Source organism: Ochotona princeps, chromosome 17 (assembly GCF_030435755.1).
Source record: "Ochotona princeps isolate mOchPri1 chromosome 17, mOchPri1.hap1, whole genome shotgun sequence".
In the NCBI taxonomy this organism is placed as follows: domain Eukaryota; kingdom Metazoa; phylum Chordata; class Mammalia; order Lagomorpha; family Ochotonidae; genus Ochotona; species Ochotona princeps.
Window position 1 is genome coordinate 35745025 of NC_080848.1, and position 25494 is coordinate 35770518.

The 25494-nt window shown below is 48.2% G+C and overlaps 2 protein-coding genes across 2 annotated transcripts; both read right to left on the reverse strand.

Moving 5' to 3' along the window:
• Positions 1-971: 971 nt before the first annotated feature.
• On the reverse strand, positions 972-4878 carry ALDOC (aldolase, fructose-bisphosphate C). The gene is made up of 9 exons (XM_004593911.3): positions 4783-4878; positions 3266-3393; positions 2962-3173; positions 2802-2856; positions 2546-2706; positions 2351-2434; positions 1966-2140; positions 1643-1842; positions 972-1472 (listed from the first exon to the last, which is right to left on the reverse strand). The coding sequence occupies exons 2-9, from the start codon at positions 3375-3377 to the stop codon at positions 1377-1379; spliced, it is 1095 nt and encodes a 364-aa protein (XP_004593968.1). The 5' UTR covers positions 3378-3393; positions 4783-4878; the 3' UTR covers positions 972-1376.
• A 639-nt stretch (positions 4879-5517) lies between these two features.
• SPAG5 (sperm associated antigen 5) lies at positions 5518-25461 on the reverse strand. The gene is made up of 24 exons (XM_004593912.3): positions 25289-25461; positions 24967-25092; positions 22517-23520; positions 22249-22423; positions 15577-15651; positions 14579-14671; positions 14359-14493; positions 14036-14155; positions 13858-13950; positions 13643-13756; positions 13171-13264; positions 12853-13000; positions 12669-12771; positions 12390-12523; positions 12050-12188; positions 7968-8079; positions 7736-7822; positions 7351-7471; positions 7127-7238; positions 6657-6737; positions 6342-6497; positions 6162-6236; positions 5984-6064; positions 5518-5722 (listed from the first exon to the last, which is right to left on the reverse strand). Exons 1-24 carry the CDS (start codon positions 25337-25339, stop codon positions 5651-5653), a joined length of 3501 nt encoding a protein of 1166 aa, XP_004593969.2. The 5' UTR covers positions 25340-25461; the 3' UTR covers positions 5518-5650.
• Between the last annotated feature and the right edge of the window lie 33 nt (positions 25462-25494).

A 25494-nucleotide genomic window follows, 5' to 3' on the forward strand; every position in this document is an offset into this window, starting at 1 on the left:
GGAAAAGTCATAGTACTCCCCCAATAAAAATATTGAGGCTTCATGAGCACAGATTTGAATCTTGGTTACTCTTGATTCTGATCCTGGCTTCACTGCTTATCATCTGTGTAATTCTTAAGATTTCTCTGAGGCTGTTTCTGGTTTAATAACAGTAGCTTCTCAGTTGTCATAAATGAGTTAATCCACGTGAAATGATCAGATCCAAGGCTGGCATGAGCCTGTAGCAAGAACCATGGGGTGGTTATCTGTTTTGAGTATAGGGCCAAGCCACACCAGGAGGAGAATGGGTGGCCTCCTCAGTTCACGCAGAACACAATCTGCTTGTTCTCCCATCCTTCACCTGCTCAGGTAAACCCAGATTCTCAACCTGCTTCACACTCCAGCCTAGTGGTCAAGCCCAGTTGGAGGCTCACCGAGTCCTCTTGACCCATAGATTGGCCCCCCTCTGTACTCACTCTGACCACATTTGGCAGAAGGGCATAGTCTTCTGCAACCTGATAAATGCCTGGCTCAGCCCCCAAGCCTTGAGGATATTCCTATGATTCCTCCTAGTAGAATGTGTAAGGCCCCAGCAGGGCTCAACCAAGAGGTGAAAGACTCCCACCTCCCTTTATTGGCTTGTCAAACTTCCTGCTTTGGGCCTTGTATAAAACTGGCCTTCGAGAAGTGCTGAAATCTTTTCTTCGAGGGGTGCTGAAATGCCGACCCTTGAAGTAGTGGCAGCCTGGGCCTCTGAGGTGGCAGTCCCCGGAAAACTCACAACCCACCTCCCTGCCCTCACTCCAGCCTTGGACACCAACAGGCAAAAGAGCCTACTGGCAATGGTAATTGGGTGCGGCCTTCCTCCATAAACTTGAAGCCTGGGAAAAACACAAATCTCACCCTCTCTACCACCCAGAGGCAGAACCAACAGAGGTCAGAAACTGGGAGGTGGGAATCTGGTGAGAAAAATAGACAGACCAAGTAGCACATTTTGCTACCATTTATTTGCTATGTGGTATGTATTCAAGGCATGAGTCGGGGTGATGTCCTACCCTTGGATCCCAGGAGAGAGGGCAGGCAAGAAGGAGAGCCCAAGGAGAAGCTATCCTGTCTTAGGCAAAATGTGGAGGCTAGCAGAGGTAGGGGGGACACCCAGGCATCCTGCTCTGACTCTATCAAGCTATCCTGCCCTCGGTCCTGAGGGATTCCCCCCTTCCCATCCTATGGTCCTAGGTCAGCAATGGGGAATGGAAGGTGGGGGAGAGAAAAGGAGGATGACTTGATGCTGAAACAAAGGCATTTCTGCCCTGCATGGCTATTTGACCCCAGCTGTGACTACAAGCAACAATGAGTGCAGGTGGCTGGGCCAAGGGCTGTGCTGTGGAAGCGGGTACTCAGTAGGCATGGTTGGCAATGTAGAGGGACTGTGCGGCCGCTCCACCTTCTTCTCCGCTGCCTTCATATTTGCCCTGGGCTGCAAGGCCATTCACCTGCAAAAGGTAAATGGGGAGGGGAAGGTAAGCAAGTGGAGGGAGGAGCTAGCTCACATGTGCCAAACCCTGCCAAGGCTACAGCCTATGGGTGTGGTTCCCTGGTCACCACCTCTACCCTACTTGGTCCCAGTTACACACACCCCACCACACCACCTCCAGCTCCCAACCTCAGCCCGCTTGATGAACTCCTCAGTGGCAGCCCCAGCGTTGTCCTGTTGCCCTCGCCAGGCGTTGAGTGCAGAGGCCTGCAAGGCACGTCCATAGGAGAAGGTGAGGGCCCAGGGCCGGGGGAGGGGGCAGCGGTTGATGGCATTGAGGTTGAGTGAGGCCTCCTCTTCACTCTGACCCCCAGACAGAAAGGTTACACCTAGAACAGAGAGCAGAAGAGACTGGTTGGTATTTCCTGTTGTTCTAGGGTAAGGGCTCCCTGAAGATCACACAGTGAATGATGGGCTTTGGGTAGCCTCAAGGGTAGGGAGTAAAGTAGTACCTGGGACAGCTGGGGGCACAGTACGACGCAGGGCAGTGACAGTGGCCATGGCTATCTCCTCTGGGGTATATTTGATGGGACAGGCATGGCCAGGAGTCACCATGTTGGGCTTCAGCAGCGTCCCCTCCAGGTACACATGATGGTCACTCAGGGCCTTGTACACAGCAGCCAGGACCTGGGGAGCAGAGGATGTTTACAAAGAGTCTGGGCCCCATTCTTCACCACATGGAGTGGGGAGCGGGTGCAAGATGAAGGCTCAGGACCAGCTCAGGCTTGTGCTGGTGTTCAGTGAAGCAGCATAGGGGATCATAAGCCAGGCCCTGGGAAGCAGCACACCTGCCAGGCTCTCTCTGCTGCCTGTGTTTGTGCCCAGGTACGGACTCACCTTCTCTGTAACATACTGGCAGCGTTTGAGGTCATGGTCCCCATCAGGTAGGATCTCAGGTTCCACAATAGGCACGATGCCATTCTGTGGGCACAGCAGAGTAGCTTGGGAAGGGCAGTCAGTGGGATGGGAGAAAGTCCCGTCACCCTCTCCCACCAGGCACAGGGAACCCATCTGACACCCCAACCCACACACCTGCTGGCAGATGCTGGCATAGCGGGCCAGTACGTTGGCATTCTCCAGAATGGCAAGTGCTGAAGGTGTCCGTTCGCTGATCTTCAGCACACAGCGCCACTTGGCAAAGTCAGCGCCATCCTTCTTGTACTGAGCACAGCGTTCCGAGAGCCCATCCAGTCCTGCAAGCATAGTGCCAGCTTCTTCATCCTGCCCCTCTCCTGCTGCCAACAGCCACCTGATGCCCCCGTGGTCTTGACGCCTACCCAGCCTGTACCTTGAGTGGTGGTTTCTCCATCAGTCCCAGCCAGAGGCACCACACCCTTGTCTACCTGCAGGGGAAGAACAGGCAGAGAGCTGACTCTGGCCAAGACTCCCCTTGCCACCCATCCTATATACCTCTATTTCTACTGCCTGTTCAGGACCAGGGTCCGCACCTTTATGCCCACAATGATGCCCTTATCCTGGATGGTACGGACGAAGGGGACACCGTGGTCATCTTTCTGGTAGAGGGTCTCATGGAAGAAAATGACCCCTCCAATGCACTTCTTCACACGGTCGTCAGCACTGAACAGGACCTGGCGGTATAGCCGGCGGTTCTCCTCTGTGTTCTCCACCCCGATTTGGCTCAGCCGCTTAGCCATGCTGCCTGGAGGCAAACAGAGTGGGGCAGCAAGGCCACAGTCCACAGGGTTCCCTGGCCACCACCTCTATCCTTCCTGGTCCCAAGCCCCCACTTACCTACAGATTCATCTGCAGCCAGAATGCCTTTGCCTGGGGCCACAATCCGGAGAGCGATGTCATTCAGTTCCTTCTTCTGCTCGGCAGAAAGGGCTGGGTATGAGTGAGGCATGGCTGGTGTCGGTTCTCTGGAGTAGACAAAATAAAAAAGTTGGATCCCATCCTTTACTATCTCAGCTTCTGGTCCTGCTTAAATGGGTCATACAACCTCTCTACCACAAGCATGGGGCTGTGGGGACACATCAGCAGTTCTTGGCTCGGGTCCTGGGCATCCAAGTGCCAACAATCCTGTTGGGCCCCAGTTCCCACATCTTCTTTTGTCTCTGGTGGGCATCTTTCCCAGCCCTGAAAAAACATGCAGGGTAGGGGGTGGGGAGGGATCAACCAAAAAGCTACAGGTCTTATGAAACTTCTGCCCTGTTGAGGCTTTTTTTTTTTAAAGATTTGTTTATTTTTATTGGAAAAGTAGATATACAGACGCATCTTCTGTCGTTGGTTCACTCACAAGTGGCCACAATGGCCAGAGCTAAGCTGATCTGAAGCTAGAACTTCCTGCAGGTCTCCCATACTGGAGCGGGGGTCCCAAGACTTTGGGTCATTTCCACTGCTTTCCCAGGGCACAAGCAGAGAGCTAGTACGTAGAGCAGGCGAGACTCGAACTGGCGCCCATATGGAATCCCAGGCACACAAGATGAGGATTTAGCCACTAGGCTATTGTGCTGGACCCAAATGCACTAGCTTCTAAGGCTTTCAGCTTTGGCAAAAGAACCTCCCTACCCTTCCTTCCCCCAGCTGCTAGGGAAGGTTGGGAGGCATGGGGCAGGTAAAGAGTGAAGCAGCTCCAGGAATAGTCTCAGGGTTCCTTAACCTTTCCTTTTCACAGTGCAAGCCTGGCTGCCTACACCTTTTGCCCACCCCCACCTCCAGTGCCACAGGTGGGCCCCCAGTGGGGCTTCCAAATGTTGCAGGAACCAATAAGAGCAGCTCAGCTAAGTGAGAATTGTAAGATTGGGTTCAACTCCAATGACACCAGAAGCTCATCACCTGTTCTTAGTTCTCCATTACCCAGGCACCCAGGGGGAAAGGAACTGAGAGCCTGCAAAAGGGAGGGTGATGTGCAGAAGGAACAGAAGGGAGATCTGGGGGAGATGATGTGACAATATGTCACCAGGAGGGACCTGGGCCAAAGCAGAGAGAGAAGGCAAGAGAACACAGAGGGAAGCTCGTCTAGGTGGGGAGGGAATAGGCTGAGACTAAGATGGACCAGGAAGGAGGAAAACACCAGGAGACACCGAGGAGGATTTGGGACTGGGAAAGCTAAAGTTTAAGGGGCAGAGTTAAGAGGAAGGGGCGGTTGGGAGCGGCTGGGCCGTAGGGTTTCAGGAGCGCGAATGTTAGCAGACAGCCCAAAAAGTGCCCATCCAAAGAGTCCTAGGGAGCAAGGCACTGGGCGCTGGGGTAGAAGCCCAGAGAGGAAGCTGTGATGGTAAACGGCTGTCGCTAGCCGGGGGCATTACCTGTGCACAGTCAGTCGGTTATCCTCTGCAGCCACAGGCACGGCTTGGGTTCGGTAGGCGACTGCAGCAGCTCCAGCCCGGGCTCGGGTAAATGAGGCTGCGGATGCCGCAGAGCTACGTGACTCCCCGGGAGGCGGGGCCGACACCTCCCGCTCTGACCACGCCCCTCCCGGGGACGGCAGGCAGTCCAGAGCCAGGACTGCCATGCACTGTCCCCCTCCTGCTTCTTGGAGCACGGCCAGCAGGGCCCCAGGGGCAGAAAACTGCCTTTATTTCTGCCCCAGTAGCGTTTACCATGTATGTACCCAGCACTGTGGGGCACTGAAGCCTAGGCTGGCGAAAACAAATCTGGTAACAACCACTGTAGGTGAGGTTGGTGGGACAGAGGCCTCAAGGAGGTGCCCAAGTTCAGGGTTGAACTGAGCTTCTCTGTCCTCAGCCCCTTAGTTACCAGAACCTACCCCCTCTACCCAACCCCCACCCCGGAGAATGAAGCCTGTTCTGTTCCCCCCAGGCCAGGAGCCAGGGAACAAGCAGTCCAGTGCCCAGTCTTCAGGGCAGGAAGAGAAGGAGGAAGGGCAGCCTTGACTGTGGAGGCGGCCTGAGGTGGAGAAGGATGTGTGGAGGGTGACAAACAGGAGGGCCAAGCCGCCTCCTTCCAGACCTCATCCAGCCCATCCACTCCCAAGAAATATAGAAAATTCAGTAAACAAAAAAAAAAGACACACAGATTCATTGAGCTTGAAGAGATACATTAAATACACTTTATTTAAATAGTATTACACACAGCTGGCTCTAGGCCAGTTGGTCCTGCTGGTAGGGTGAGGGGTACTGTAGGTAAAAAGGGGTGCAGCACATTCCACTTCTCTCAGCTCAAAAATTCCAGCAATCCTTGGAGTTCCTTGCAACCCTTCACTACCTCTGGGATGGATAACAGAGTCTGGAGAAAGAGGCAGGAAAAAGGCAGTTCAGGACCACGGGCCAAAGACCCACGGCTCCAAGCCCGGAAAGCAGCCATTGCAGTAGAGGGGGAAGAAAACGGAAGGAAGAGCAGCCCGCAGCAGGCAGCTGGGCCCAGCTCTCAGCACAGGCTCAGGGTGAGCACTGTGTTCCTCAGTGCTTCCCGGGGCCAGGTCCCGTGCCAGGGCTAAGCCCACGACCAAGGTCCTATCAAACTTCCCTCTCCAACCTCCACTTTTACCTCATAAATATGCTGAACAATGTCATCTAATTTCTTTAATTCCTTGTCTGAGCGCCGAAGGTTCTCCTCCAGGATGCTCCTCTGGAAAACAAATAGGTTCACAAGCCCTGTGTTTCAAAGAACACAGGCAGGCACTTGCTAGTAGGAAATGGCCTTAAAACGGCGTCAGGATTCTTACATGGCCCTGGAACTTGACTACGAGTTTTGCCTTCTCATTTTTCATCTCCAGGAACATCACCCTCAGTTTGTCCACCTACAGATATGTGCAGATTAGCAGGGGCTCACTGGCTGCCCCAACTCCTCTGCCCAATGGAGATCCCTATCAAATGCCCAGCTCCTCCAGTAACTAGGGAGTTACCTCCTGAGAGAGCCACACTTTCTCTTGGATCCAGTTAGTGTCCATAGGCTGACAGTTGGAGTCCATCTGGCCCGCCAGGGTCTCCTGGAGCACTTTAGTTTCTGTCTCTGCACGCCGAAGTGAGCGGGTGAGCTGGGTCACCTCCTCTCTGAGACTCTGGGAACAAGAAATAAGGAGTTATCCTGCAAAGAGTCTCTTTCCCTCTCACACCCAATATGACGCCAAGGCAGATGACGTTATCTGACTGTCGTGGTTGGGAGCCTGACTAGCAGTGTGACACAGAGGTAGAGGTCCCAGCATCACGGGGGGACGTACTATGAGCTCGCCGCTCTTGTCTATCTGCTCTAGGATCTTCTCGTTCTGCTTCTGTATCACTTCCTCGAGCTCCTTTTCATTCTGTGAGGGGAAAAGCAGGTGAGAAGGCAGAGGGGGAGAGTTGGCTTCTTGGCAGCCATTGTCAGGAGACAGGAGAGAGTGGCTAGCTCAGGCTCTACCCAACGGGAACCAGATGCTCCCACTCCACTTCCAGGGCCAAATCAGGCCAGGCACATGCCAGTGTCAGGGGAATTTTTGCTAGGGTTCCTGACTTCTCCTGGGTCTGCCTGGGAAGACAGGTTAGCCCTGTAGCTGATCCCCCAGTATGTGAAATATCATCCTGGAAGGGCAAAACTAGGGCAGTAGTTGGAAAATCCCCACCACCCAGATTCCTGGATAGACAGTGGCTCCCAGTGGGCCATAGAGCTGCCCCAGTTCTTTGTCGCTCCATTTCTAGGCCCCTCCTTCACCTTGTAGCGCAAGCACAAGGCCTGGTTCAGCTTCTCAATGTCTGCTTCCTTGGCTTTCTGGGCCTCCTGATGCTGTTCTTCCTGGGCCTGCAGCCTAGCCTGCAGATCATAGCTAGGAGAGGGAAGAAGTCAATATCACTCCTGTGCTTTAAGGTACCAGTGGGACCCTTGGCCAAAGGGGCCGCCTCAGTGTCCCGCTGTCACCAGAACCAGATCCCGCTCACATTTTTTGCTGCAGGGTGCTGATAGCTTCTTCTTTGGACTCCTGCACCTGGGAACACAGGTTCTCAAGTTTGAGAATCACAGTACTCATTTCTGCCAGGCTCGTCTCCATGCTGGGGGTCTCTGAAAGACAAGGTCCTAGATAGAGATACAGCCCTTTGGCCTTGGAGAGAAGTGGAGTACACTATCATCTCCACAACTCTCATCCATGTTTTCTGCCTGCAGGATCTGAGTGTCTGCAACAATACAGGTCCCAAGAGGCAGAAATATAATGAGCCCAGGTAGAATTGAGGTTTTCAGAGCAAAGTACTTCTCACTGCTTGGTTTTCACTCAACACCACCAGATTTTCTAGAAATAAGGCGGAAATCCCTGGAGCCATCCCTAACCTGTAGGCTGAAGGGAAACCAGTGACACTACTCGGGTGAAAGCACTCGTCTCACTTCCAACCAAGGGCACAGGAGCTGACTCAGGGTCTGCAATGAAAAGATAAGCATCAAGAAGGGCTCTTCTGGAATCCCACTCTGAGATGTCCCATCGTGGAAGCCAGGGAGAAGCAGGCAGGAGCAGGGTCACAACTTTCCCATCCCGCCCCATCCCCCAAATCCCAGGGTTTTTAACCTTCATCTGTCACTGCTGTCAAGATGCTGGCTGACAAGGTACTGTCATTGGGCAGAGCGTGTCCCTGGGTAGGAGTCCATGCTGTGCTCAGCAGAAGGGTCTCTGGTTCAGCCTAAGAGCATATCAGAAAAAAAATTATCAACCAACCAATCAATCAAGGGGTGGTGTTGTACTGCAGTGGGTTGGGCTGCTGCCTGTGATGCTGACATCCTATATGGATGCCACTTGGGAGTCTTGGCTGCTCCACTTCCAATCCAGCTCCCTACTAACGCACCCAGGAAAGCAGCAAAAGATGGTCCAAGTCCTTGGACTCCTGCCACCCATGTGGGAGACCCAAAGGAAGCTTCTGGCTTCAGCTTGGCCCAACCCCAGCTGCAGCTGTTGTGGCCTTTTGAGGAGTGTACCAATGAATGAAAGATCATTCTCTCTGTTTATAACTCTGCTTTTCAAATAAATAAAATAAATCTAAAATAGTAGCAATAAAATAAACAATCAGCTCTGAGTGGTTGATTCCTTGAATTCCTATAAGCTCTTGGTTGTCTCTTCCAGAACGTCATTCTACCCAGTGCTTCAATTCTGTCTTCCACTCTTCCATGAATACCTTTCCCTCAATGTGGTTATATTCTTTAGAAATTTCTCCTAACAGGGCCCAGCAGCATGGCCTAGCGGCTAAAGTCCTTGCCTTGAATGTACTGGGATCCCATATGGGCACCGGTTCTGATCCTGGCAGCTCCGCTTCCCATCCAGATCCCTGCTTGTGGCCTGGGAAAGCAGTCGAGGACGGCTCAAGGCTTTGGGTTTCTGCACCCGCATGGGAGACCTGGAAGAGGTTCCAGGTTCCCGGCTTCGGATCGGCGCAGCACCGGGAAGATCTTCCTCTCTGTCTCTCCTATCTGTATATCTGACTTTGTAATAAAAATAAATAAATCTTAAAAAAAAAAAGAAATTTCTCCTAATAAAACAATAATTTTAAAACAAAAACGAAACCAAAATCCTCTTTTTTTAGGATTGGTGAAAACCAAGCAGTGAGAAGTACTTTGCTCTAAAAATCTCCCTTTAACTATTACATTTTCTCTTTCCCTTTAAAGCCTATACTTCTTGCTTATCGTTATCACCTTCTATTGATGCCACAGTTTACTGTACTCCAGCATGTGACCCACCAGTCTACCAAAAACTCATCTGGTCACTAGTGATCCTTTAACACACTTTTCATTTCTTGCTGTAATGGACTTATTTGACACCTTGACCATTTTCTTTTAGAAATGTCACTCTTTTGGGACCAGCACAATGGCCTAGGGCTAAAGTCCTTGCCCTGAACGTGCCGGGATCTTATATGGATGCCGGATCTAATCCCAGCAGCTCCACTTCCCATCCAGCTCCCTGCTTGTGGCCTGGGAAAGCAGTCAAGCACGGACCAAAGCCTTGGGACCCTGCACCCACGTGGGAGACCTGGAGGAAGTTCCTGGCTCCTGATCGGCACAGCACTGGCCGTTGCGGTTACTTGGGGAGTGAATCAATGGATGGAGGATCTTCCTCTCTGTATATCTGACTTTGCAATAATAATAATAAAAAAAAGAAATGTCACTTTCATGGGAGGACCTCACACTTTTTTGCCTATTTTTTCTCTCTACCCAGAGATCATTCATTAACTGCTGGACTTCTGGGGGTTCAGCCCTTTGCCCGCTTTTTAATTTAATCCATTCCCCGGGTGGCCTCGCTTTAGGAGTTCCACAAAAACATCCCCCTCAGACTGCCACTTCCACATGAGTGCCTCTTCAATCTCTTTTTCTCAATTGGATTTTTTCCCATTCTCCAGACAGAAAGGCTAATGGCCTGTGAAAAATCAACTAGAATGTTCCACAGTCCACTTGCAACTTAGTATGTATAAAGCTGAGTTGACCATTTTCCCTCTTGCACCCCATCAAAAACCTGTCCTACTCTTGAATTTACTATTCTCTAGTGGGAACAGAAGAATGGGGGGAGGATTTGGAAGGCAACAAATTTCAGCCTGTAGGTTAAATGTGTCTTGCCAACTGTTTCAAAAATCAAGTTTTATTGGAATGCACTCATTTAATTGACGTATTTGTCTGTGAGAATATGTAACAGAGGATTAACGACTGAGCCATTGTGTTGGGAACCGTGACTGCTTTTTACAAAGATATAGTTGAGAAATTAAGACAGGGCCTGGTTTATTAGCTCAATTGACTAATCCTTCCCTTGTAACCGCTGGGATCCCATATGGGCACTGGTTCACGTTTCAGCTGCTCCACTTCTCATCCAGCTCCCTGTTTGTGGACTAGGAAAGCAGCAGAGGATGGCCCAAAGCCTTAGGATCCTGCACCTATGTGGGAGACCTGGAGGGAACTCCTAGCTCCAGCTTCAGATGGGCTTAGCTCCTGCCATTAGGCTATTTGTGGAGTGAACCAGCAGATGGAAGATCTTTCTGTCTCTCCTTCTCTCTGTAGATCTGCCTTTCCAGTAAAAACAAATAAATCTTTAAAAAAAGAGAAAAGTACGTGTAGTGTACTATGTACATAGGACTTTCTATATATGATGTGCCCAGGCAGTTACATAGAACTTCTCTATACCATTCCCTCCTTGACTTTCAGGTACTCTCCTCTCTGCCTGGTGGGCCTTCCTATATATGGATCTCTTCCCTACAAACTCCTAAACCTCAAGACTCTGCTGTAGGTCACCTGCTTTGAGAAAAGTCCTCATTCTCAGTCTCCTTCCTTTGTTGTCCCTGCAGACCCCTAATATGATTTTTTTAAAAGATTTTATTTTATTTTTACTGCAAAGTCAGATATGCATAGAGGAGGAGAGACAGAGAGGAAGATCTTCCATCCGATGATTCACTCCTCAAGTGACCACAATAGCCAGAGCTGAGCTGATCCAAAGCCAGGAGCCAGGAGCTTCTTCCAGGTCTCCCACGCGGGTGCAGGGTCCCAAGGCTTTGGTCCGTCCTCGGCTGCTTTCCCAGGCCACAAGCAGGGAGGTGGATGGGAAGCAGGGCCTCCAGCATTATAACCGGCACCCATATGGGATCCCGGCACGTTCAGGGCAAGAACTTTAGCCACAAAGCCACCCCTAATATGATCTTAAGTCAAGGTGATAACTTTACATTCATCTTCCTTACTAGATTGTAGATTCTTTGCCATTTCCTGTGCCTGGGTAACAGATCATAAGCATCTCCAGGTTTCAAGATGTTATTTGTACGTTAACTGTTGGAAAAGCTAATCATCTCCACATTCTGTAAGATTATAAGCACCCGGGCCCGGCAGCGTAGCCTAGCGGCTAAAGTCCTCGCCTTGAACGCGCCAGGATCCCATATGGGCACCGGTTCTAATCCTGGCAGCTCCACTTCCCATCCAGCTCCCTGCTTGTGGCCTGCGAAAGCAGTCAAGGATGGCCCAAAGCCTTGGGACCCTGCACCTGCGTGGGAGACCCAGAAGAGGTTCCAGGTTCCCGGCTTCGGATCAGCGCAGCACCGGCCGTTGCAGCTCACTTGGGGAGTGAATCATCGGACGGAAGATCTTCCTCTCTGTCTCTCCTCCTCTCTGTATATCTGGCTGTAATAAAATGAATAAATCTTTAAAAAAAAAAAAAGATTATAAGCACTCATTTAATGTTTAGCATATACTATGGGGAAGCAAAAAATGGGGCTAAATTTATGTTTTCTTTCCTGCTTTCTTTAAATGTGGTCTAATTGAAGTGACCATATAGCTAAAGAGAAGTAACACAAGTTTAAAAGGATAGCAAATTTGTGAGGAGTATGACAGAAATAATCACTGACACCTTGTTATTTTGGGAACATTTCAAAGAAAGTGAGCTAAGGAAGAAAAATTTTAATAGGAAAGCAAAAAACATTTCCAGTCTGGGTGTGAGTAGTAACAGGACAAAGTATACAGAGCCAGTCCAGGCAGTCTAGTTGAAGCAAGAGTTCATAATGGGGAGCAGGGAGACAGATGACAAAAGGTTGTCGGGTAAACAACCAAAAGTTACAGTAGGTGACAGAGCAGTGTTTTAGAGGAAGTCCAACTATACTACACAGTACAATTGGTAAAGAAGAGAAAGAACCCTACCTCTTGCTTTAGCTTTGTCTGTAGGAAGAAGGTCAGCTTCTGTAGTTGTTCAGTAATCACCCCTAGCTCTTGAGAATACTGCCGTGTCTTCTCCAGGTCTTGCTCCTGGTTTTCTGCTATAGTGTTGGCCAGGTTAGCCCTGAAATAAAGAACATGGAGGATGGCCAAACACAAAACAGGTGTACCCTCTCTGAACCTGTCTCTTGAACTCTCACAGAGCTGCATTCAAACACACAGAAAAAAGTTGGTCATAATTCTCTTTCGGAGACTGGCCTCTAGAAGTGTTCCTGTGAAAAACGAGTACTTGGTGAAGAAGCACAAAAAAATGTTGAAGTCTTACTTCAGGTTCTCCACAGCGTCCTTGAGGGTCTCGCACTGCAGGCTACGCTCCCGGAGCACTTCCAGAGTAGCTTTCAGCTGACACTCAACCTGGCCCAGCTCTAAGTGGGCAACCTGATTCTCTTGGTCTGCAAACTGGAAAAACAAGAGAAGGAAAGGAAAAGAAAGAAGCAACTCCTGCCACGCTCCCCATCCCACTTGTTGATACCTCACCTCAATACCATCAGGCAATCCATAAGACCAGATCCCTTGTCCCCTTGTCCCAAGCTGTGTTACTTACTTCCAGCGTCTCCTTCAGGTCCTGTACCTCCTTGGCCAGGACAGCCTGCTGTTGCTGCAGTTCTGCCTGCGTGAGTTTTAGTGCTTCCTCCTCCTTTTGCCATCTGACAGAGATCTTATGTTAGGTTCTATTTGGCCCATATGTGCTGGGTGCCCATTGGCAAAAGAACATGATGAGAACTCACTGAGCAACTTGCTCCTCCTTGCTCTGGGTAAGATGGCTGAGTAATTCATCCTTCGTAGCCAGGACCTGGGCACAATGGGCATGCTGACTCTGCAGCTCTTTTAGCTGGCTGTCGACACTGGCCAGAATCTGCAGCTGAGCTCGGAGATCTAGAACAAAAGTATGCTAATGACACCAACGCAGTTACCAGGTCGGAAACTACCCACAATTCCCTGCTCTATTGCTACACTCTTAGCCTTAGCACGGCTCAACTGCTTACACGCATATGCATGTGCACACACACACACATACACACACACACACACACACACACAGGCACCTGTTGCTAGACGACTGTTTTCCAATTCCAATTGTTCTACTTGGCCTTTACAGTGTTCTAAACGGGCAGAGACTTGTTCCAGCTCCCTGGAAACCTGAGAAAAAAAGAGAAGTTTCCTTCCTACAGTTTCCCCTGGGGGGAAAAAAAAAAATCCCAGGACCTAGTTCAAATTCTCTTTCTGGATAAGGTAGCAAACTACCTTGATCCCAGAGAGTAATGCTGCAGAAAATAAGGTGGATCCTCAAGAAAAAGCAAAAAGGAGAAAAATTGTTAAAGTGAAGAAGGTGCTAAAGAGCAAGGGAAACAACTGGTCTTCAGATCATTTTACAGCTAAGGGACTTGGGTGGTCTCCAAACTCCCAGGGTGAAAAAGCAGACAAATCCAATGTAAGAGGGTAATGACAGCACATATTAGAAAGGCCTTTTGCAAAGCAGAAAATCAAGTCTAAGAAGTTTCCACTCCTGGTTTGTACCTGCTGCTTCTCCTCAATGGCGGCATCACGTTGCTGGAGGGCCTGCCGGCTTTTGACTGCGAGTTTCTCTGTGAGCTGATGACACCGACTCAGCAAAGCTGTCCAGGTCGTATACTACCAGGGGAAGCAGGCAGGTCAGCTGAGCACGCTTGAGGCAAGGCTCCTAACAGGGTTGCCCATAAGTTAGGGAGTGGTTGATAGTCCCAAATACTCACATCCAGTTGCATGGACAGCCAGTCCTGTTGCAAGGTAGATGTCAGGTTCACTGTCTGCTGGACCACCTCTTCCTGCTCGGTCTGAAGTTCTACCTATAAACAGGACTGCCTATGAAGGGGGCAGCAACATCCAAGTGCATCAGTGGGAACTCCGGGAAAGAAAACGCCCTTCAGTTACCAGCTGGGCCTGGGCCTGCTTCAGTAGGCCTTGGAATTCCTGCATGGACGTCAAGTCATATTGCAGCTGGCTGATGCGCTGGCTCGAGTGTGCACAGAAAGCCTCCAGCACTGCCTCTGCCTGTATTACCAAAGAGGATGCAAGGATACAGCAGACAGTTGAGGGGAACGGCAGAAAAAGCCACAGCCAGCCAGCAGCCCACTAGTTCAGCCCATTTCCCTTGCTAGGCACGTCTCAGGCCACTCATCCGTATCTTCAGTGCATTCCTACGAGAATGTGAGGTAGAGACCTCCCAGTCCAGGAACAGGCACCCAGTACCTTACCGCATCCTTGCCTCTGAGGGCCATTTCCTCTCCGTGCTTTGCCTCTTCTTTTTCTGCACTGAGACTCTGGAGCTTTGCCCTCAATTTCTTCAACATATCAGAGCAGCAGGAGACCAGTGTTTCTGCACGCTGAGACTACAAGGTAAGACTCAGGTGCTGTGTCGGCTTCCTTTTCTTGGCTTCAACCCCCCACCAATGCCTCTGTCTCCACGCTGCTTACCTCCTGGTTCACAGTAATTTTAACTTCCTCTAAGTGCAGCAGGGAGAGGTGAAACAAGGATGTCAGCTCTTTACAGGCTAGCATCCATGATTGCTGTTGAGAGAAAGATGGTCGTGCAACATTAGATACAATCATTAAGGAGGAAGCAGGAGCCCTGGGAAGGAAAGGTACTGATCCCACTTCCCAATAAGGAGAGATCATTTACCAAGATTTGAAAGCGTCTCTTTATCCCCACAGCTGTGTATCACTAGCTACCAACCATCCAGAATCCTCCATTTTTTTTTTCTTTACATTTTATTTATTTGAGAGGCAGACATAAAGAGCTCCAATCTGCTGGTTCATTCTCCCAAATACCCGTAAGGCTGAGCCTGGGGCTGGGCCAGGAACCACGAATGCTATCCAGATCTCCTGTTAATGGCAGGAACCTCATTACTTAGACCATTACCACTGCTTCCTGGGGTCTACATTAGCAGGAAGCTGGAGCCAGGATCCACAGGCAGATATTCCAATATGGAACACAGATATCTTGGCCACTCATCTTAACTGCTAGGCCAAATGCCTAGCCCCTATTCTCCATTTTTTTTTCCTGAAGTTCTATTTATTTATTTAAAGGCAAAGTTACAGAGTATGGGCAAAAGTGGACAGAGAGAGAGAGAGAGAGAGAGAGAGGTGTGTCTTTCATTCTCAGATCAGTCCCCAGACGCCTGCAACAACCCAGGCAAGGCTAGGCTAGCTTACCGCCAAGAGCCCAGAACCCAGAATTGCTTCTAGGTCTTTCACATGGGTAGCAGGGACACTAAAGTATTAGTGTCATTGAGTCATTACTTGCTGTCTTGCAGGAGCATCTGTGATTAACTGAACGGGACGTGGAGGCAGGATACAATCCCAGGCACTCTCACAGAGGACAATGGCATCCAAGCGACAGCTTATCTTGCTGCTCCACAACACGCACTCAGATTGGGAGACTCAGCAGTGCTATAAGGTCAATTGACACTTACCATAACACTCCTGGCTTGCTGCAAGGCCTGTCCAATCTGCTGGCTCTCCTGAAGATGTTGAGGTTTCTCAGTCACCTAGCCAGAGAGAGAATTGTTTCTTTTGAGCAGACAACAGGTACCTCAGTCTCCCCAATACCCAGTGAGTTACAGGAGCCTTTCCTATCAAAAGGAGTGAGTTTTATGACAAGATTAAGTCAAGTCAGAAAGACCAATCAAGACATAGGCAAAAATTCCTTTTTAAAATAACTTTGCTAATTATAAAATTAGCACAGGTTTATTACAAAATTTCGGAAAATATAAACATGAATAACAAAGGAAAGAGAAATCATTAATAATTTCAGTAGCACAGTGATTTCTAACCAATAATACAAAAGTCATTCACAGTGATTACAATGATTCAGAAATAGGGGCTGCCATATAATGCCACCACTTATAATGCTGGCATCCCATATGGGTGCCAGTTCTGGAGTCTTGGTTGCTCCACTTCTGATCCAGCTCCCGGCTCATGGCCTGGGAAAAGCAGTGGAAGATGGCCTAGGTATGGGCCCCTGACACCCTTGTGGGAGACCCAGATGAAACTCCTGGCTCCTGGTTTCAGCCTGTCCAAGCACTGGCCATTACAGCCATTTGGACAGTGAACTAGCAGATGGAAGATCTCTGATTCTCCCTCTCTCTCTCTCTCTCTCTTTCTCTAATTCTTTAACATATACAGAAAATTGTCAAGTATAATACATTCAAAGATGAATATTTTCCCATATTTTAAGATCTTTAAAATAGGAAAGTACGTAAGATTTCAGAAAAACCACAAGGACTGACCTTGTGGCACAGATGGTTAAGGCCTAACTTGCAATGCCAGCATTCTGTATTAGAGTGCTGGTTTAAAACTCTACCAATTCAGCTCCCTCTTAAGGAAGCGCTGAAAGCAGCAGAAGATAGTCCAAATACCTGGGCCCCTGCCACTCAGGTGGAAGAACCACAATGGAGTTCCTGTCTCCGGCTTTGGCAATCATTTGGAGTGTGAACCAGCAGATGGGAAATCTTTCCCTCTCTCCCTTTCTCTGTCACTTTGCCTTTTTTTTTTTTTTACTTTATTATTTTTTTTTATTGGAAAGCCGGATATACAGAGAGGAGGAGAGACACAGAGGAAGATCTTCCGTCCGATGATTCACTCCCCAAGTGAGCCGCAACGGGCCGGTGCGCGCCGATCCAAAGCCGGGAACCTGGAACCTCTTCCGGGTCTCCCACGCGGGTGCAGTGTCCTCGACTGCTTTCCCAGGCCACAAGCAGGGAGCTGGATGGGAAGTGGAGCTGCCAGGATTAGAACCGGCGCCCATATGGGATCCCGGAGCATACAAGGTGAGGACTTTAACCACTACACTATCGCGCGGGGCCCTCACTCTGCCTTTCAAACAAATAAAATAAAGAAGCATTTTTTTTTTCAAAAGGAAGATTAAAAAAAGAAAAACCACAATTAAGATTTGGCAATAGAGTCATCCCTCAATGTCCATGAGGACTATATCAAAGTGCTTGATTTAAGTCCTGGCTCTTTCACTTCTGATTTAGCTTCCTGTTAATGTGCATCCAGTGAGGCAACAAATGATGGTTTAGGTATTTGGGAGCTTTGCCACCCATATGGAAGACGTGGATTGAGCTGTGGCTTTGTGGCCTGGCCCAGTCCTGGATACTGTTGGCTTTGAGGAATGAACTAGTAGATGGAAGCTCTTTCTCTCTGTTTCTCATAAAGATAAAACTTACATAAAAATTTGGGCCCAGCACAATAGCTCAGTGGCTAAATCCTCTTCTTGCAAGCACCAGGATCTAATAAAGGTACTCGTTTGTGTTCTGGCTGCTCTACTTCCTATCCAGCTCCTTGCTTGTGGCCTGGGAAAGCAGTAGAGGACAGCCTAAAGCCTGGGGACCCTGCACCAATGTGGGAGACCTGGAAAATGTTCCTGGCTCCTGGCTTTGGGTTTGCTCAGCTCCAGCCATTAAAGCCATTTGGATAGTGAACCAGAGAATAGAAGATCTTTCTATTTCTCCTCTCTGTAAATCTGCTTTCCCAGTAAAAATGAATCTTAAAAAACGTATAGGGTCTGGCACCATGGCCTAGCAGCTAAAATCCTCGCCTTGAACGCCCCAGGGTCCCATATGGGCACTGGTTCTAATCCCGGCAGCTCCACTTCCCATCCAACTCCCTGCCTGTGGACTGGGAAAGCAGTTGAGGACGGCCCAAGGCATTGGGACCCTGCACCCGTGTGGGAGACCTGGAAGAAGTTCCTGGCTCCTGGCTTTGGATCAGCACAGCACCGGCCGTTGCACTCACTTGGGGAGTGAATCATCGGACAGAAGATCTTCCTCTCTATCTCTCCTCCTCTGTGTATATCTGATATCTGTAATAAAAATAAATAAATCTTAAAAAAAAAACTTATAAAAATATATAGAACAGTAAGGAAAATGACATTGGACTTGCAAATAGCTTACACACATCCTTTCATATTGTTTAAATCATCTCTAGATTGTGCATACTTCCTGATATCATATAAAGCTCTGCAAGTTGTTGTTATTGTTTAGGGAACCAAGACAAGAAAAACAAGTTGTACAAGTTTAATAGATGTTCAAGTTTTGATCCATGACTGGTTGAACCCACATACAGAACACAGACAGCCAGCGATAAATGTGGGGTCCTGCCTTTATTGTTTAATTTTCTCTCATTGGAAAAGCCCAAGACTCAGATATCTGCTTCTGGGGACCTGCCAAGCATTCCTCATTTTTGTCATCTCAGACCTTCTCCATGGTCATCTGAATTGTGATTTCCTTAAAAAAGAAAGATTTATTTTATTTTTATTTGAAAGGCAGAGTTAGAGAGAATGAGAGCCAGATCTTCCATCTGCTGGTTCATTCCTTAAATGATTGCAACAGCTAGAGTTGAGAGCTGATCTGAAGCCAGGAGCCAGGAGTTCTTCCAGCTCTCCTGTGGTACAGGGGTCCAAGGACTTCAGCCCTCTCCCTGTTCTCCCAGGCTATTAGCAGGGAGCCTGAGCCAAAGTGGAAGAGCTGAGACACAAACTGGTGCTCAGATGGCATGCTGATGCCACAGGATGAGGCTTAGCCTACTACATCACGTTGCTGGCCCTGATTTCCTTTCTGTAAAATTATTTTTTCCATGTTACCAAAAATTCATTGTAAATATTTTTCAATGATTACAAAATAGTCCATTTTATGAAAGAACCATTTATTCCATCTTTTCTACTCTGTTGCTATCTTTATGCAGAATTGTTTAGCACACAGTACAATTCCTGGGTCAAAAAGTTTGAACTATTTTTCAAAAAAGGATGATTATATTTATATTCTACTGATAAAAAGACAGGGTGTCACTATCTATTTTATTTTTTGATTTCTGAAAAAACTGACATTTCATTGTTTCAACCTGTACTTTCTTTTCCTTAACTGTTTTGGGGCAGATAAAAATCTTAGGAGTAGATAGGTAGAGTAAATAGATAACTCTGATCTCAAAGGCAATTGAGTCCTAGGAAAATGTAAATTCTAAGAGAAAGCAGGAGTCTTCATACTGCCAGGAGCAGCCACTGTCTGGGAAACAGGCCCCAGGCAGAGCAGCAGTGCTGAGTCATGATGCTGTACCATCTGGATTGAAGGAGGCAGTCACATCATCCTCAGGTCTCTCGGAGTTCATCACTCCCTTCCCCAGCAAGGACGGCATCATTAACTGCTGCATCGTGCAGTAAGGCACGGAGTGCCCCCGCAAGCCCTGGGTAGGACACACATACAGCTCAGAGCTGGGCAGTCAGGCAGGTGATGAGATTAGCATGAAGGAGGCAGCCAAGCGGCAAGGACATGGCCTGGTGATGGGGAAAGGCTGAAGCTGATGCCATTTCCTCTCTGGTTCTGCTTCAGTGGCCTTTAGAGGGACCTGGCACGCATGTCAGGGGAATGGGGTGCAAGGCAGATTCCCAGATAGGAAACAAGGTCAAGGACAAAAGGAAAAGGCTGCAAAGAAAACACGGGAGAGAGATTGAGCAGCTAAAGAGAGGAGGGTCTTATGGTTTCCAGGACTTTTGGCACCTCCATGTCATTACTTTGAGGATATTTAAACCCAAAGGTGGACTTTGGTCATTTGGAGATCATTTCAACTCAGTAGCAGCTACTCTTTCCACAGCCACCAGTAAGGCTCGCCTGCGCCTGACACCATCCCTTCCTTCCAAGGCCTCTTTTGTCACAGACGCAGTCCTTTGTACAGCGGCCTTTGAACTGCTTTCCTCTCATATCTCCTACAATAATTTCGAAAAGACTATTTTTAAGCTTAAATTGCTGCAAAGGCTGTAATTTCCAATATATTAAAAAATACAGATTATCTGAAACAGAATTGTTAAATCAGTCTTAACAAAACAGTTAAATCATTCTTAAGTATATACAATAGCATAAATATTATAAATATAATGATTTTGATGGCTATCTATTTGATAGCTTTTAAAAATGTAAGAAAAAGCTCTTAACAGAAAGTGTATCATTCCTTTTTCTCTTTTAACCTATATTTTTATTCCTCGTTTCATAATTTCATCCTAATATAATGTATTTTTGGACCTGGCGGCATGGCCGAGCAGCTAAAATCCTCGCCTTGAACACACCAGGATCCCATGTGGGCGCCGCTTCTAGTCCTGGCAGCCCCACTTCCCATCCAGCTTCCTGCTTGTGGCCTGGGAAAGCAGTCGAAGATGGCCCAAAGCCTTGGAACTCTGCACCTGTGTGGGAGACCTGGAAGAGGTTCCTGGTTCCTGGCTTCGGATCGGCACAGCACCTGCCGTTGCGCTCACTTGGGGAGTGAATCATCCGACGGAAGATCTTCCTCTCTGTCTCTCCTCCTCTGTGTATATCTGACTTTGTAATAAAAATAAATAAATCTTTAAAAAAACATATATAATGTACTTTTATGCTTTAAAGTCTATTATTAACTACCATATCTACAATAACAATAAAAATTCACTTAAATTTTAGGACAGGCATGGTGGACCAGTAGGTTGTAGTACAGTAGGTTAAGTTGGGAGCCTATATCCATAGTAGAGTTCAAGACCTGGCTACTCTGCATTTCTCGTCCAGCTTCCTGTTAATACTTCTGGGAGGTAACAGCTAAGCCTAGTTCGTTGGTGCCTGCCTTCATGTGGGAGTCTTGGACAGAGTTTCCAGTTCTGGCTTCAGTCTGCCCTAATCCTAGCCTTTGTGGCCATTTGTAAATAAAGTCAAGGAAACTAGAAAATGGAAGACCTCTCCCTGTTTCTCCATCCCTCTAACTTTCAAATATGTAAATATTTTAAAAGCTAGCCTACGTTTATTTATTTTTTTTTTTAAAGATTTGTTGTTGGGCTCGGCAGCGTGGCCTAGTGGCTAAGGTCCTCGCCTTGATCCCATATGGCTGCTGGTTCTAATGAAAATAGAATAAATCTTTAAAAAAAAAAAAAAAAAAAGATTTGTTGTTATTGGAAAGTCAGATATACACAGAAGAAGAGAAACAGAGAAAGATCTTCCATCTACTGATTCACTACCCAAGTAGCCGCAAAGGCCAGAGTTGAGCTGATCTGAAGCCAGGAGCCAGGAGCTTCTTCTGGGACCCCATATGGGCACTGGTTCTAATCCCGGCAGCCCCGCTTCCCATCCAATTTCCTTCTTGTGGTCTAGGAAAGTCTTGGAACCCTGCACCTGCATGGGAGACCCAGAAGAGGCTTTGGGCTCCTGGCTTTGGATTGGCTCAGCTCCAGCTGTTGCGGCCACTTGGGGAGTGAATCAACGGACAGAAGATCTTCCTCTCTGTCTCTCTTCCTCTCTGTATATCTGACTTTGTAATAAAAATAAATAAATCTTAAAAAAAAAAAACAGTCCTCAGCAATAATTCATGACTATTTTCCATTGTAATGGATGTACGCACTGAAAAATCTCTTCACATAAATAATAAAAATGTGCAAGGCAAGGACTTCAGCCACTAGGCTATTGCACTGGGCCCATAAAGCAAGGATTTAGTTACTGAGTCATCAAGTTGGGCCCAGTAGCTCAGCCTTTCAAAAAAATAAGTCTTAAAAGAGAAAGAATTCAAGATATGGTGTAAGTATGGGTTTCTTCAGCAACTGAGAAAAAGCAAGTAGGAAAGGCAAAAATTACCAAAGTGGACAAAGAGAAATAAAACTCAGGCCCGGCGGCGTGGCCTAGCAGCTAAAGTCCTCGCCTTGCGCGTGCTGGGATCCCATATGGGCCCCGGTTCTAATCCCGGCAGCTCCACTTCCCATCCAGCTCTCTGCTTGTGGCCTGGGAAAGCAGTTGAGGACGGCCCAGTGCTTTGGGACCCTGCACCCGTGTGGGAGACCCGGAACAGGTTCCAGGTTCCCGGCTTCGGATCGGCGCGCACCGGCCGTTGCAGCTCACTTGGGGAGTGAAACATCGGACGGAAGATCTTCCTCTCTGTCTCTCCTCCTCTCTGTATATCTGCCTTTGTAATAAAACATAAATAAATCTTAAAAAAAAAAAAAAGATCTTCCAGAGTATCAACTTTTTCATACACCCTAAGGAGCCTGTAATTAAGGTCCTTTTTGTTCTCTGGCAGTTTATCAGACTAAGTACTAAGAAACAGGCCCAGTAGGAACCTCCATGCTTCAGGAAGAACCTTCTTACCTCACTAGGAGCAGTGTCTGTCTGGGTGCTGTTGTCCTGGACTTCAAGGTGGGGGACAGACAGCTGGTTCTTCCAGGCCTGTAGCTGATGGTAGAGAAGCTTCAGAAGGACAAGGGAGCTCAGCAGGTTATCCTCGAGGTCATGTCGAGACAAAGCAGTCAGATCTGGAGGACAGCTGCAGCAGGAAGAGAACATAAGGAAGAGAGAGGGGAAGGATGGGAGTAGTGGGTCCAGGGTAATGGAACTCACCAAAATAAAGGGCACTTACCTCCATGGGGGATGCTGTGTCTCAGAGGTACTGTTCTTGGTACCCACTGGGTCTGCCTGGGGTTTGTTTGTACTCTTTTCCTGTGGTGCTGGGGGAGTAAGCCAAGACCCAACAGAACAGGTGGAGAAAGGAAGAGCAATCCCAGCATCCGGAAGCACAGAGGGAAGGGATAAGCTTTGGCGGAGATTCTCTAGCATGACTGAGGTATTTATATCTTTCTCTAGCCAGGCCAGTGGAGACATCCAAGTCTCTGAATCAGAGCCAAGAATCCTACCAGCATCTTCCACTGCTGCACCTGGAACTCCTTGGGATTCCATTTCTACCAGATTTGGAGTCAGACATGTGGATGGTACATTCTCCATGTTTGAGGCAAGCACTTCACCTTCCTGTTTAATCACATTAGGGAGCGTGGGAAAACTCTCTCTTTCACCAGGGAAATCAGCTTCTAAGGCAGGTGAAGGGGTAAGGCAGAGCATGGAAGAAGGCAACAAGTCATTACTTTCAGAAGGTGCCAGGTCCTCAGGCACACTCTCAGTCTTCCTGTCCCCCAGGGATTTCCTGGAGCAGTGTAGTTGTTGTTCAGAACAGAGATCTGGTGGCTGCTCCAGACAGAGGGGAGTATCCTGAAATGTAGGTTTCTCAGGTTCAGCTGCAACAACTTCTATAGAGGGTGCCACCTTTTTATTCCCCACATCTTCTGGCCTCATAGGCTCATCTAGAGAGATCCTGCTTGTTTCTGTTCCGACATCTGAATGGGCCTCAGAGGTAATCTCTTGCTGCTGTCCCAGTGGAGGGGATTCAAGGACTAAGGTTTGAACCACATTGTTGTCCATGGATTCTATTGTTTCTTCAGAGGTTTGGGAAACAAAAATGGTTTGCAACTGCTCATCTGATTCATACTGACAAGCAGTGAACTGCTGCCAATGATAGCTGAATTGTTCTGAAGGGGAGTCTGACCTCCTGGCATTGACAAAATCCAATGGGGAGGAAGTGTTGCTGCTTTCCTGCCAAAGGAAGCAAAAGTATTTGGCTAAGGCAGTTAATATGGCTCCCAAAATCAAAAAAAGGAAAACATTCTCATTACCTTTGCTGAAGTAGAAACTCAATCTTTGCTACTTGCTACAGAGACTCAATAGTAGTGAAAGAAAAGCAGGTAAGCTATTTTAGGTCCCTCCAAGTGAGCTAAGCTAGAGTGTAAAGTGAGAATATCTATCTGCATCACAAGGAGATAACAGTTTGAATGTGGTTCCACTCATGCTTATCCCTAATTCCAACTCAGATCCACGAGAAGCAGGGTGAAAAGTCCATGTAGTGTGAGGGAAGGCCCATGCTCAGTTATTCTCTAGAGTAGGCACACAAGATTTTCTTCATTTTGGAACAGATGAGAATTTAGAAATTGGGGTTAGAAAAGGCAACATCTATCTGCCAGTGACCTAGTCTTCCTGGCCCCCAAGAGCTGACAGTGATCTGTGCGCATGGCTTAAAGTCACTTGACCAGCATGACGTTGGATAGCTCTACCTTTTTTACAGAGAAACAAAACACTGATAGACTTCCTACTTCTGGTTCAAAGGTATAAACACAACTGTGTCTACTACGTCTTTCAGGGTTACTGGACCTGAGACTCAGTGAATAACAAAAGGAAAGTAGGAATGACATTAAATAGATACAGTAGCCAGAGAAAAGACAAACCCTAAAGTAATTAGAAAATACAGAACCCCAACAAAACAGCACTGCTGGAAGAGACAGCCTTGCAAGGGGAGGATTTAGCCAACTGAGTCATTGTGCCAGACTCTAATCATCAAATTTGACCATAAGCTTTCAAGAACCCAGAGCAAGAGAGAAAACACAGTAAATTCACAGCTCTTATTATGAAAAGGACAGCAATTTTTTCAGAAAGACAATTTTCTAGGTAGTTAAGTTCTAAAATATATGCTTTAGGAACTTCTGAGACTGGTCATTTGCCTGCCTTGGAAAGTTTTTGCAGCAACTGAAAAGCAGTTTGTACGTGGCTATCTCTCTCAAGATCATGATTTTTAAAAGTGCATCTCAAAATGAGGGCCATCCTGAAAGGAGTAAACTAAGGTGTCCAACCACCCTGCCTTCCAGCAGTGCAACTGGATCCCCAGAGACTTCTGGCCCCCTCCCGAAGTGAAAGGAATCAGTTCCCCCAGGCAGCAAACACACTTCTTCATATACAAGTCCACGTTAGAGCAAGAAGTCGAACAGGAAAGAAAGTAAGCTACCAGCTAAATGGAGATTCGGGTTCTCAGTGGATTTCCTTTAACTACCCTTGGGCACCTCTCTGTTGGCCTGAATAGCTGTAAATAGAAGTCACGGAGGTAGAAGACTTCATTATCGTTATTAATTATGTTCCAGCCCCGGCCCTTTGTTCCCCTGAGCTCCTGGTTGGCCAACAGCCAGGTGGAGAAGCTGTCCGGGAGGATCTCACCTGCAGCCCCAGCTTGCTCAGTGAGGGGGTCAGCGAAGAACACACAGGGAACACTTCCCCAGAGTTGTTGAGGGTGCCGGGCTGAAGCGTAAGTTCTCGGAGAGGAGTTCTCATAGCTGGTTTTCCCTGAGAAGAAAAAGGGAGACGAGGGTGAGTGTGAGGAAGCCTGGGTTCTGTCCCTCCTCCCTCTTGACGTCCGACCCCTTCGAGCCTCGCCATAGAGTGAACAAAGACTCCTCAGGCTCTCCCGCCCCAGCTCGACCTCGTCCCCTCGCCCCGGCGGTCCGGCCCACGTCTCTCTTCGCCAGACCCTCTCGCTCACCGGCTGAGGGGAAGGCGACAGGCTCTGGTTCAGATTCTTGACCCGCCACATCGTCAGTACAAAACGTAGATCGATCACCTGCCAGAAACATTCGTGCGCCCCATACCCACCCGCCGTCTTTATTTGAACTGAGTCTGCGCTTCCTGATTGGCTGCGGGGACCGCAGTGCGTCCGGCCGCTCTAGGCTGGAGCCGCAGGAGCGTGAC